The 14826-nt window shown below is 34.3% G+C and overlaps 1 protein-coding gene across 2 annotated transcripts in view; it reads right to left on the reverse strand.

Moving 5' to 3' along the window:
• Nachralpha6 (nicotinic acetylcholine receptor alpha6) overlaps nt 1-14826 on the reverse strand; it is a 587525-nt gene that overhangs the window by 10999 nt on the left and 561700 nt on the right. For both annotated transcript variants that reach the window (XM_076321147.1, XM_076321146.1), the window contains exon 10: nt 2286-2395. In XM_076321147.1, the coding sequence (XP_076177262.1) occupies nt 2286-2395 (110 nt within the window). The remainder of the gene's footprint in view (nt 1-2285; nt 2396-14826) is intronic.

The following is a 14826-nucleotide window of genomic DNA, read 5'->3' on the forward strand; positions in this document are numbered from 1 at the left end:
CCTGCATTAATTCGAAAATGTTGTCTCGCTTACAACTGTGAAACACGCTGAAAATGTTGGCGCGATTACCTACGAGACACCCTATGTATAAATTGTACAACCAGGGGAACGTTGTTTCTACGAGCCGCGATAAGAAACGACATCATTCACGGGACGACTCAACGTTATTAAGTTACGAGTGTTTACCGTTCGTATTTGTAAATTTAATTCCTCGTGGTTCAAGTTATTTAACAGGGTGCACCAAGCGCGATTTCTTTTTGCACTTCGCGTAAAGTTGGGTCACTTCGGGGCTCACTTCCATCCGGACGTAATAGCAAGGAAAACTACCACCGGGAATTTTTCGTAGTTGTAGGATTCTTGTCTCTACTTCAAGTACGTTTCTCCTCGGTTTATGAAACTTCTAGTTATCAACGGTCAAGAGGAAGTGCTAACGCCTCGAAGGCGCTTTAAACTTTCAGCAAGTAAAGCACTGTCTTTAATGGTTCTAATGGCCACTGCGGATAAGGCCGGAGTTTTAAACCGGTTTTATGAACCAAAACGCAAAGCGTTCTTTGTGTACCATTGTTAAAATCCTTTCACGTTCCGTCGAGCTAAACAAATTTCAGGAGCTTGTAACTCAATTTCACCGAGCGCACGAACTTCGTCCTAGATTTTTCATCGAGGAGGTGAAAGCACGGCAAGTGTTAGCCGCAAACAATATTAGCAGTTTCCCAATCCGGTGTTCGTTAATACTATTGTTTATTATTATGTATTGTCTCGACAGATTTGTGCTCAATAACAAATAATTATATTGTTGTTTGTACGGAACGCGATATTTAATATGTTATCATTTACTATGTAAACGTATATATATATATATAGAGGGTGATTCATAAAATGTGAAAATTACTTCGAATATATATTCAACACTTAAAGTTAATAAAAGAATTTCAAAGTATTGGTTTTGCAAGCACAATTATGGTGTTCATTGACGCCTTAAATAATTCTTTATCAGTTCCATAAACGTTCTTCAACTAAACGATCGTCCTCAAATATAGTAAATTTTAACCATCTATAAAAAGAAAATAATATAATTTTTAACAATGTATTGATACAAAATTTAGTAATGAAAATATTATGCAATATACAATGTATGTAACAATTGTAAGTATACTTTATAGTATACTCTATATAAGTACAAATAAAATACATATTTCTTTTAGTTTTGTTATTTGTAACCTTTTATTGAAAATGCAGTATTTGAAGAATTGTTAATATGTTTTTGTTTTCTAGATTTTATTATATTATTGAGTATTCTGTGCTTGTTCTATTTTATTATGATAAAATTTAATGTAAAATATAATACATTACACAGTAATGACAGTGAAAAGTCACATTATATAATCGTATGGCAATCATCTTAATAGATCCTATAGTTGTTGCTTTTTTGCACTATAAACCGGGATTGCAATCACCTAGATTGAACTAATTCTTATTGAAATGTATAATTTATTTACGTCTGTCACGTCATAATTATGCAGCTGTATTTATGCATGCAGTATGTATTTAGAAAGATCATATTTAACTTATTAATATTGAATAAGGATTATGGAATTAGTAAAGTATAGATTGCAATAACATTCATAAATAACAATACGCAATAATAGATCCAGCTTATCGATAAATATTACGTATGTAGATATGCATAATTCACCGGGTTACATTATAATTCTGTTTCGTAATAATAAAATTATCATAAAATAAAACAAACTATGTTCAAATACAAAAGAAAATAGTCGAAGTAGAGAAAAATAAAGTAAAATATTATGATTATTTCTAAAGTTGATTGTGAACTTTTGACTACAAAGAAATTGTATTGCAAAACTCCTTAAGAAAGGTAACGTTAAAAGTGCAGTATAAAATACCAAAACTTTATTCTGTGATTTCCGAAAATTAAACCCGTTTACAGGAATTATTACGTTACTGTACTATATTATAATTTTTTTACTATTTAAAATTTATTTTATATCGAATCAATTTAAAATTCTTATTTGAAAAATAAGATTTTCGTACATCGAATTTATCTTCTGTTTAATCTCTCTTTAATTCGTTGCGCATACAATCCCTCTGTCGTTATTGATTTACTTTATTCTTCTTGCGAATTAAAACAAGAGGAAACATTAACACGAAATTACCTATCTAACATTACTTTCTACAATTACCTTTCTATAATTACTTTCTAATGTTCCGCAGAACGCAAAAGAAACACGAACTAAAAATGATTTACATCTGGAAAAGTTCCTTACCCACTGCTTCATCACGTATCTGTCGGCCGATCTGTGATGAAAGTTGAGCACCATCACCGTCAGAACAACGCTGCTCGCCACCATGAACATGATGCAATTGAAGTACGACCCTGAATTCGGGGTGTTCCCGAAGATACCCCGAAGAAAAAACACAGAAAGGAGGCGATTAGTCACGGCAATGGATCGTCGATCCACTCGATTAGTCGCTAAGAATGAAAGACTACAGGATGCCTTTGAGACTTGTCGTGGACTGTACCGATCACGATCATCTAGATTCTTTTGTTTGTACAGTTGTCTCGCACCTGACAATCTTTCATTCGATGCTTACGACTAAGCACATACGTTTCTCCATGTACACCGGGAAATTGTGAAAAACGAACGAGACCGCGGAATGCGCTGAAATGCGACAGTTATATAGATATTTACTATTAACTTGCTTGTTCCTTATTGGCTAAATTCAACTACCGCCAGCATAGAGTGCAGTAGAACATCGATAACGAGACGTGGGGACGACTGTCGATACCATTAGTAATAGGACATCTGTAGGTTGGCTATTTGGAGAAAATTATATTCTCGGTACTCCGAATGTGTAACGATATAATGTTACAACTAATGAGATTGATTCGTGCTGTGTGAGAGGCATATGGATCCATATGTGTTAGCTTCACTCCTTCACAGTATGCTTTCGGTTGTCACGCGGTTAAAGGGCTAGATGGCGCTACTGTAGCTGCGCAACGTAGGTGCGCAGAAGCATACCACCGAACACACGATTGGGCACCTGAAACCTAAAAGATCTAACCTCAAGTTTAACGGATCCATGTACTGTAAAATTGTACGAAACACTATGAAATAACAATGTAAACAGCTCTGTCATAGTTAAAGTTCATAATAAATTACTGATCTAGCGAACGAATTATTATTCAATAAATGTATACGTTCCATTGTATTTTGAGAATTAATTTTAATGTATGTAATATATACGTAACAAGTGTTTACGATGAAAGAATAATATTCGATTAATAGTTTGCATATTCGATTCAAAGGACATACATAAACATATCACACATATTTAATGCATCAGAAATATACAAAATATATAGTAACATGCAGAATTTTACATATACTGTGTTCATTTTACATACTTTATTTCACATTCTGACTGAATACTGCTCTTATACTATCATAGATTCTTGTCACGTATAAATTATGTACCAGATTTCGTTTTCAAAATACAATGAAACATTTAATAAGTAACGTGAAGTTATTGATATCGCATCATTATTTTATAGTGATTCACATATGGTGTTCAAATGAATTATCCTGAAATGTTTCAAGTGCTCTGCTATGCGATTTGCGCCATAATGATCCAACGCAACTAGGTACCTATGCAGTAGGTGGTTCAATAAGTTTTATCGAACGACAAAAATTATTGAACAACCTAGTATGTTGTATAGTTGTACTAACGTCATCTAGCGTATCAACAGTGCGATAACTCGAAGCGTACTATGAAGGAGAAAAGATAACATAAACAGTACTTTGATCTCTCACACGGGGCGAATAAATGTCACGGAGTGTACAAATAATTTCTAAACAGTAATTCCTGCTTTCGAGCGATCATTTTTACACCGAATTTAAGTGACAAAATCAACAGGTTCACTTCTGTGGTCGGCAGTCCCAAATAAAAACTATGCAATACACACCTAGAATCGAATCTTATCCTCCAATGAAAATTAGAATTTGTATATCTATCATCACATCTTCACAAGAGTATCGACCATTTTGCAAAAGTTTCCTGACGAAAATAAGTCCAAATACGTCCTTATTCAGATTATTTTTAATTATACGTAGTGAAAGTTTAAAAGAAACGACTCAAATAATATATAATTAAAAATATCCCGAATGTAGTCGCGATTCGATTAATTTTCATCGGGAAAACCTTGTCGATCCGATAGATTACCATATGGTATCGATTACCATATGTACAAAAATGTAATTGAAAAAGAGAACAATTTTTATTTTGCGTTAGTAATAGGCATGTAATGCCATACTCGCTATTCACCTCCCTGGTTGATCGTTGTACGCGAATGATAAGTATTATTAACACCATTGCTCGAAATGAGAATCACAGTTTTTTTTTCAAGCGAACCTATGGTTTTGATTTCGTCTCTTGAAAGCGGGAATTGCTGCACGTTTCGATAATTCAGAGTTAGGACAACAGCGGATGTGTAAACGGGGGTCTGGATAATCGGTGTTCTACCGTGACACGGATCGTTTCGTGTTTCAGCGCAAGAATTTCGTGCAAAAGAATCCGTGTTCCACGGAACAAGGTAATCTCTCGATCCTAGATCTCTCGTTTTACGCTCACGGGTCAGGGAAGTGACACATCATACACGATTACTCTGTCGCCCATTCATTCATCGCGACCCGAGGCCGCGTCCTCGCCGATTCTTTGTGGGATCGTTCCTCGTTATAGCGTATAAGGGTACACAGACGAGGAAATAAACAGAGAAAGAAATTAGGCGGGCGAAGAACGAAAGGAAGATCGTAAAAAGCGCACGGTACACTCGTCTACGGTCAGGTGAAAGAACCGAGCTTGTTGTAACAGATACGAAATAGAGAAGCGTACTTACGTGCGCGTGTACATCGCGAAAACAAATGGCTTCGTTCGTTATACTTCGATTCTAATTGCGGCCGAGGCTAGACATTCGCCGCTTGTGTCGAGAGAACTTGTTACAGCGCGTGTTACATGCTTGCTGTGATCTCTTCCGTTTCGATGCATCGATTCTTTCGAATTTATGGAGCTCCACACACGTGGGACGTCTTATGCAGTTTAGAAACCTTTTTTCCTGTGCAATGATGCTTTAACTTATGGTAATAATACTACGATGTAAGAATACATCTACGGTAATAGATGTTTTGTAAGTGACTAATTTTTCATTTACGATCGAGGACGATGTCTTCGTCTGTTTTTCCCAAATTTATTTGCAAAAATCCCCGACAAACTGATATTGGTTTCGGTTAAGTCGACACGCTAAATAGACACTGTTTTCAAAAATATATTAATAGCGTTTGTTGAAATACTAGAACACGAATGTTTGCTTCTCCGAGATTTGGTAAATATGGGGAATGTTATAGAAACCGAGTAAAATAAATTGTTTTAAGAATATAAGATGGGAAGGAATATTTGTCAGGAGAAAAAGTACTCGTTCGTTCTATTAACTTGGTAGATACTTTTTTAAAAAGATATATGGTTATCGTCTATAGTCATTTTGACGAATGTGGACGTCCTTGTCTACAATTGGGACCAGTTGTACCCTTTATTTCGTTGAAGACAGAAAACATTGCAGAAGAAAGTTGAATGAGTACAACGAGGTCTAACTTTTTATGGTCCCACTTTTCTCATAACCGCAACGATGCACTGGCAAAGTGCAATTGCATACTTTTTCCGAACGAAACTGCATACACGGGTACATTCGCGTAATTTGAACGATCGAGAGGTTTTTATAACTTGACGGGGTGCAACAAAATTGTTCGAATGAAAATTTTCTGCTCGGAGAGAAACATTCAACGATGAACACTATTGGTTTGTTGGTGAAGGTTTCAAGGTCATTCAAAGATCGTCGTCATTTTTTCAAATGGAAAATTAAAATGGTTGGAATTTAACTTTGAGTAACTTCGAATGATTTTGAATCGTAAGTCGTTGAACTTTTACTCAAACTTCATTTCTTTATTGAATTCTACCATAAAACAATGGTTATCCAATTTTTAACAATTTGGTTGATCTTTGCTCGATCTTGGCGTTTCCACCTATTAACTGTATTCATCACAAGGTGTCCCACTCCGAGCAATAATCATTTTTGCTCGATCAGCTTCGTTATACTCTTGTAAATTTCTAAAAATTACTCAATCATTCTATTTACACGAATCACACTGTATTCTTCTTACGATAGATCGATTCGTTTCATTGTTCTACGTATAAAAGTATTGGGTAAAGATGTTCGAAAACTCAATACTTTACAAGATATCAAAAATATTATATACACAAAGTCCAGAAAATATTCGTTACGTTCAAACACCATTCCCTAATATTTTTCCATAGAGAATGAAAGGAATTAATTTATATAGAGAAATATATATGATTTCGTTCGGAGAAAGAGCACAGATGCATTTCGTAGGTGCATCGTTGCACTTATGGAAACAGTGATCCAGGAAGATGGACTTTGTCACGCGATTCAACTTTCTCCAATCTGTAGCGATTGCTCGGTACACCTTGTGTAGAGACACAATGTAAATGCAATTTCTGAAGATTAAATTCTACTTCTGGAGAAGAATTCACCGATCTTTCTTTCCCTGAAAAACAGTGTCTGTAAACGTGTGTACTCAGCTCGTCGGCAGATGCTTCTTCGCAGGCCCAATATTCGGAAATGAATGTTCTTCGTGGTATTACATATTTCAGTGGGATGCAACCACCCCGCGTGAGCACGAAGTGTTAAGGAGCACTTTAATAACGAGTCCTCTCGAATTGTCTGCGGCGATGTGCATCGCTGACCCGGCCGGTGCCTTAGGGTGAGGGGAAACATCTAACACATCGGCATGCAGCTACGGAATGCAATTACTATGAGGATGCACGAGAACCCTGAGTGTTAAGGCACGAATATTGTTACAGTATCTATGCCCGCATGCAAATTCAACGAAGAATCAAGCGTTTACGTAAAGTTTCAAGCTGCACGTGGACTAATAATTACGTTAAGTTATGTTTCATTTTTTCTCGTCGAGAAAAGCTGAATGCTGGTGCAGGTATGCGACAGACTTACTGGGAGATGTTACTGTATCCTCGATTAACGGTCGTTTTGTAATCGATGTTGTTGTCTGGAGATTGTTAATTGAATGTTTGCAACGTTCGTTGCATACGAATGTGTTTCTTTCTTTTTTTCTTTTTACCTAGCCGGAACGTTTCACTTCCATTGTGCTCGAAAGGTATGATGGAATTATTACGTATAACGAGAGTATACGATATTTTGAGTAGTATAGAAACGTAGGTAGAACAACATCTTGTTAATTTATCCAGTTAACAGTGGGTGGTGTCAAATCGTTCGTAAGATTTGTTCGTGGTTAAAAATTGTATGCTACGTGGTACTCTATATATTCCTCTTTATATGTAAATACAGAGAATAGATTTGTTATGTACCAATCGAGTGATTCTCGAAACAATCAATGCCTATAATTCTTCGAGAGTAACTGTTTGTCAAATATAGCTATCAAAATAATCTAAACACTTTTCCTCGTTTCTCTAATTACGTTTCATTAACGCACCTTCTTCCTTTCTTTCCCCCACTTTTACAATAAACGAACAATTTCGATCATTTTCCTCCTCGAAAATTTTCTCACGCTCAGAATTATTCTTTTGTCAGTGGTAACACGTTGACTGCCACAGTTCTGCCGGGTGGAACAATTTTCGACGCCATATTGCACGTTGGCGCTACCTAGGTAACTCCATATTTATTTCTTTTGCCTATGAATAAACATTCGATTTTCTAATGCATACTAATTTTTATTCATAGAAGGGGTCCGGTGATAGATCGTCATAGTTAATTCGTATTTGACAATCAACGTGTTAAACTTCTGGTAAAACATAGCTCAATTAACCAACCATTTTCTCGGCGTCTACAATTTAGGTCGCGTTTGCGTCCATTCGTTTGCCTCTATTCTGTTAGAATTATTATTGCCTCGATTTTTCTTCCTGGTTGCTTTTAACTCCGCCATCATGACCGGTCGGAGATTCTTGATAATGCAAATCCATTGTTGCGAGCAGCTATCGGATCGCGATTCACCGGAAATCGCGCGAAACACCGGCGAATTTAGCGATTCGGTTCAATGGCGTCGTTGCGATGAAAAAAGTAGCTTTGAAATTAAAACTGAAGAAATAAAATGGTAATCTCGGCGGCGGGTGCGAGTCGAACGAGTCGAAGACGAAACAATAAAGTGGTGGATTTTAAACTTTGAGTTATCGTCGAGGTTGTCTTTTAACGACTCCATAAAGGCCAACGTTAGCGTCGCTGACGTGATTAATCGTCGTATACGAAAGCCTCCTTTTTGCCTTCCCTCTCTTTATTAATGAATCTTAAAGCGAACGTCGTGCTATATATTTACAGAGTTACAACTTTTGCTTCCCCTGTAACCGGAGCGGGGCGACTAAGAAGTCTTGTGACCCTTTGACGATTAAAAGGGTCGCGCGGTGGAGCACAGGAAAGTTAAACCGGCCGGAGGAGGATAAGGGGAGAATGGAAATTCCCGGTGTTACAGTGTACCGTTAAGTGAAAAAAACTTTTCATTAAGGAGGCAAGGGTGACTGTGATTTACAGCCCGGGGCAAGATGGTAGCCCACTTGATATTCTTGTCTATCTCTTAACACTTAAAATTATAGGGAACGGTTGCTTTTAATTCGATCGTCACTGTTTTATATTCGTAATTTTTTTTATTGTACCGTTCATCGAGTGATCCAAGTTGGAACACCACTGATGGATGGCACGATTTCAATTTGTAATTCTATCAAACGTAACGATCAATTTATTTTTTTGCTCGTCATTCTTTGAAAATATTCATTTTTCTACGCACGATCGGAAATGTACAAAGTGGTTAGAGATTTGACTGTGTTCGTTGTGTTTTTGCGCGAATTCTTTTAATCGGACGGTTGTGGAATGATATTTATTTTCATCGGTAGTGTTTCATTTTTGAAAATGTGACAACAGAGGGTGTAAATCGATTGTAATACGAATATTGGGACAATTATAAGTAGAAATATATGGTTACAGAACTGTACCACAGTGGTGTTTATGTACCGTATTGAATAGTACAAAACTGGTGAATTTTTTGACAAATGAGTTTAGTTTTTCTACCTTATCGAATAGTACAAAACTGGTGAATTTTTTCACAAATGAGTTTAGTTTTTGTACCTTATCGAATAGTAAAAAACTTGGGTAGTTTTTGGTGAAGGAATTTAGTTTTATTGGACAACACCATAAAGTTCATTTAATTATTAACACTGTATTTTGATTACGAGGGTGTATGGTTCTTCTCGGATATGATTTACTTTTCAAATAATATTGAAAAAATATAGCATAAGAACAAAAGGAACACTAAGTTACAAAATTGTTGAAAAGAATTTCGATTTTATTATTTTGGTTAACGTTACCGTAAGTATTGTAAGATTTTTCTTTTTTTGTTGTTATTGAATGTCCAAAGGATTAAATTGTAAATATCACTTTTGTCATTCAACTTTACCGTGTTGTCCTCTATAATTAAACAGTAGATAATTTCTTCATCGAAGTTATCTTGCATACTAACGAGAGTAAAAGGAAAAAAGTTTTCAAGTTATTGGGTCATTCCATATGAAATCAAACACTATTTAGAGTAACATTTCAAATTTTGTTAAAACTTGAATACATCGTAGTCTTTAGCAATATCAAATGTATCTCGAAAGTGTTTTCAAAATTTTGAAAATTGAATTTACCACTATTTGAACAAATTAGCACTGTATTTTGAACAACTGTAGAATTAATAATTATGAACTTTTCAAAAACTCTTTGACATACGTTTAAATATTGTTGAAGACAACAACATATCACAACAACAGAAGGTATTCGATTTCGTATGTAATGGCTATTGGGTGATTTGTTAATTAAACTTGTTTTTGTAATTCTAATCATATTTGCAGTTCTTGATACTGCAGTTCGTGCAAACAACTCGATATTCAATCCATAAGTATAAGCTTCCTTGAACGAGGAATATCAATGTTTCTTACGGCTCTGTTTTAAAAACAGAATCTGAAATTCATATAACTTCAATGTGAACGCGATGTTTACAGAAACTGATGCATTCCCAATCAGATAAAGGACTCGGTAAACGCGCACGCGGTGTACGGAAGCAAAAACCTTTATTGCATGTGTACGAAGACAAACAAGTACCGATGGTTTACACAACGAATGTAAATTGTGAGAATCACAGTTGCACTCGCGAAAAAAGCTTTACACGTATTCATTAATACTGGAAATATTTATTACGTTATTCGAATACTTGACATACTGACACTTATATTTTGGTTAATATTAATATTGAGAGAATATTATTATCGTTAACTTTTTAATACCTATTATTGGCTAACGTAATCGAATGATAATATTACGACAATTTGGGTTTGAATATAATATAATTCGAGAGTTAAAGGTTGTGCGAAATGGGAAATGGTGTTGAATTGACGTTTTGTAAAAAAAAAAAAAAAATGTATTCCGGTTACGTTCGCTAACAGAGATCTTTCCAAACGAGGCATTGCAATTATCTTTCCACAAAGGAGTATATATAGATTTGTTTAACTTTAATTAACTTTTGAAACTCAGATTGCGCACCAAATGTATTTTAAGAAGAAAAAAAGATCAGTTCTGAAAGGGATTGCAAGTAGTATTGGGCTCGACGTTTCATTTGGGATTTGTAAGGACTGAGTAAACATTAATGGTCGCTGTTCCTGTTCCCTTTACTAACACTATATCACATTATTCTTAATCTCCGAGCGATTTGTCTTTCTCTTTACGATACGTCGTATTTGTACAATTTAATTTTCAATTCACGTGGAAACTTTTCAAACGAATTAACCGCGTAAGTCTTCCTCTGTCCTATATAAATGTGAGAAGCGTTAAACGAATTCGTTAATGATAAATAGTTCCAGTAGCGTATATATACGCCATTTTGTAACCGAGCTGCGCGAGAGTTACAATCTGCAAAATGACGTGCATTAATTTCGCGATGCAAGAAACCGTGCAAGAAACGATGCAACTGACATTCTTTGAAAATTTCAAATACGTTGATCGAGAAACGATTGACATCCAAGCAAAAGTTTAGCTCTGACGTGATATAAACGAGGTTCCAATCAGGCCGCGAACGAATTTCCGGTTCATCGGTCGCAGACGATTCCGCGTGAATCGCAATGAAGTTAGATGAATGCGCAATGATACTATCAGGGGCACCACGATGGTATCGGCACGGATCACATCGTTCTATTACACGCTTTAGTTAACAACGCGCGTTTAATTAGCAGTTAAATACCAGTATTTGCGTCGCCTTCGAACAAACACGGATCGTGATTCCTCGTGTATCGTCCGAGTGTGTTTTTTGTGTTAATAACGATCCATAAAACGTAAGTTTCGCGCAACAATCGATATTTTCATGCACAAAATGCACGACCGAGGTTGTGTGCAATTATGCGAAACTTTTCATCCGTGATGCTGTCACATTTAGAGAATATTTCGTTTTTCATACTGTTATTGAGTATTTCGTACTGAGATTGTTTCTTTTCTCCTTCGCTTACACTTATGTTTCCGATTTGTTATAAGAAATATAATTTTTGTTGGACCATCCCGAGCAATTTATTCGTGTTACAGCATGCATTCGATTTATTAAAATCCATACTTTAATTCTTTTGGTAAATCAGTTATTTCGTGGATTCATTGTTTGTTACGGATTACAATAAATTGTGAGTTTACGCAGTGAATAAATTGCTTGAAATAGTTTAACAAAAATTGTGTCTTTTATCGTCATTATTTCAGCACATAAGAATGGTCAAGAAAAATATTATTTTATCTATAATTTAACTTTACGATTTATGTTTGCAATTTAACGATAGTTGTTACTCTTGGATTAATTATTGTAATTTTTAAGATAATTTAAAGCTCAAGAATCGAAACATAAAAAAGCTTAGTTAAGAATATAATATTTGTTTTTTATTTATTTCACACGCAAGCTCTACTATTTAATAATTTTGCTAAAAGTATATCTCGAGTATTTAATTTTGTGTAATCTTATTCGTTAGAAAAATAACAGAGATAAAGGAGAGGAGACTTTGCGAAATTTATCCGAAGGAATGTCTCGAATTAATGCAATTATGTGCCATGTGGAAGACAAAACATCGAAGTGAAAATACAGAGGTCGTATCTAGTAAATACTGAATCCGAATCATATTGGAAATCCTCTACGCGGGACACTTGCAGTATGGTTGTGAAACATTGATTACTTTCCATCGTAAAGTACACGTGAAATCGCTTTCAGTTGGTTTGCATTTGATAGTCACGAACTTTTCCTTCAGCGTTTCTGCAATGCTGGAGATTTCAACGATTCGCCATTGTCCGTGTTACGTATTTGAAACGATTCATGATTCATTAATTTTATACCGTACGGTAGAAAATATATTGCGAACTTAATGACATACAATTGCATAGAGAGTCGCGTATTGTCACGGAATGAGATAAAGTCAACGTGTATATCGTTTGTGTTTCACAAATTAAACTTTAGATTAAAAATCTTCGATCCTTAAATACATTAGTTGACAATTTACATATTTTTTCTGCTCGTACTTCGTTTCAGGTTATGTACTGGACGAACGACGAGAAAAATTGTAGAAAAAAGTAGAAGTCGTGTTTGCACACTCTTTTTCCAGTAAAAAATCAAGGTTACTTTCACATTTTAACAGGTTTACTACGTCACAGATATATGTAAAACGTATATTTAACAAATTATATGTTTCATTAAAATAGATTGAAATAAAATAAAATCAGATATTTAATCACCATTCATTGAACATTATAACACAAATAGGTTAGCAAAAACAAATTATATGTTTCATTAAAATAGATTGAAATAAAATAAAATCAGATATTTAATCACCATTCATTGAACATTATAACACAAAAGGTTAGCAAATATTTAATATAATACTGGTAGCTATTGTTTTAGATATTTACTATAATTGATTATAATGTCTAATCTATATTTGAGGCATTTAGCTGAATATCTGAGTGTATTTTAATACTGTTACGAAATTCCAGCTTTAAAGCCTCTAGATAACATCGTTACGGGATATTTGCTAAATCTGTTTCCACAGGTTCATTAAGCAAATGACTTCGTCGTATAGGAGTCAATCGACACACCTAATTGCGACTAAGGCAGAGTTTGCTACATCAGTCTTATTGATGAGTACATTAGGAACCTAGCACGAAACTCCATTTTGTGGAAACTATTTGCTTCCATATTATGCTTCTTCCAAGTCCTTCTTAAAAGAAGAATGACTCATCACATTTTAGGTTTACTTGCCTATTTATATAATACAGGAAATTGTACTACTATAAATATTCTAATAAATATTAGCTAACCAATCTATTTTATGATGTTTAATACGTGGTGGTTAAATATATAGTTTAATACTATTTTAATCTATTTTGTGTTTAATCTATTTATATATGTTGTCATAATTAACGTAGGTTGTTTGACACAAATTCAAGAAGAATTAGAAAAAATATTAGGAAAATGGTATTTTTCATTCAAACTGTACATACCGTTATGTATATACAAGATATACATACGTTATCCATGTAAATACACTTATTAAATAAGCGGCAAAACTTCAAGAATATATTCTAATCGTTGCAGTGATAAAAAAATCTTATATAGAGATATGTTTGAAAATATATTCTTCTTGCGCGATAACTTTTTAAAGGTGCGCGTTACAGAAAGTCGTAAAGCATTAATTGTTTGATCAATTTCAAGCTCAACTAATAATTTTTAATATTCCTGAACATCTATGAATATTAAACCAATTATTACGATCCACAACGCTGCAGAAACAAAGTATAAAATTTCTAGAAATTTCGTTCCTGAATGAATTTAGAGAGACACGAGAAGTGCTATTTAAAAATTCCATGTCGTAAATCTCCATATCACAAGAGTTGTATTATTTTGGAAAAGTTTCAAATTAATACCTTTCGAATGGTCTTCGTTCCATAAAATTTCAAAAATTCTCTACTTTCTCAAATTAATATCTTTCGAACGATCCTCGTTCCATAAAATTTAAAAATTCTCTACTCTTTCAAATTAATACCTTTCGAACGATCCTCGTTCCATAAAATTTCAAAAATTCTTAACTTCTTCAAATTAATACCTTTCAAATGATCCTCGTTCCATAAAATTTCAAAAATTCTCTATTTCTTTAAATTAATACCTTTCAAATGATCCTCGTTCCATAAAATTTTAAAAATTCTCTACTTCTTCAAATTAATACCTTTCGAATGATCCTCGTCGTATAAAATTTCAAAAATTCTCTATTTTCTCAAATTAATACGTTTCGAATGATCCTCGTTCCGTAAAATTTAAAAAATTCTTAACTTTTTCAAATTAATACCTTTCGAATGATTCTCGTTCCATAAAATTTCAAAAATTCTCTATTTTTCCAAATTAATACCTTTCGAATGATCCTCGTTCCATAAAATTTTAAAAATTCTCTACTTCTTCAAATTAATATCTGTCGAATGATCCTCGTTCCATAAAATTTCAAAAATTCTCTACTCTTTCAAATTAATACCTTTCGAATGATTCTCGTTCCATAAAATTTCAAAAATTCTCTATTTTTCCAAATTAATACCTTTCAAATGATCCCCGTTCCATAAAATTTCAAAAATTCTCTACTCTTTCAAATTAATATCTGTCGAATGATCCTCGTTCC

Source organism: Ptiloglossa arizonensis, chromosome 9, assembly GCF_051014685.1.
Source record: "Ptiloglossa arizonensis isolate GNS036 chromosome 9, iyPtiAriz1_principal, whole genome shotgun sequence".
Classification (NCBI taxonomy): Eukaryota; Metazoa; Arthropoda; class Insecta; order Hymenoptera; family Colletidae; genus Ptiloglossa; species Ptiloglossa arizonensis.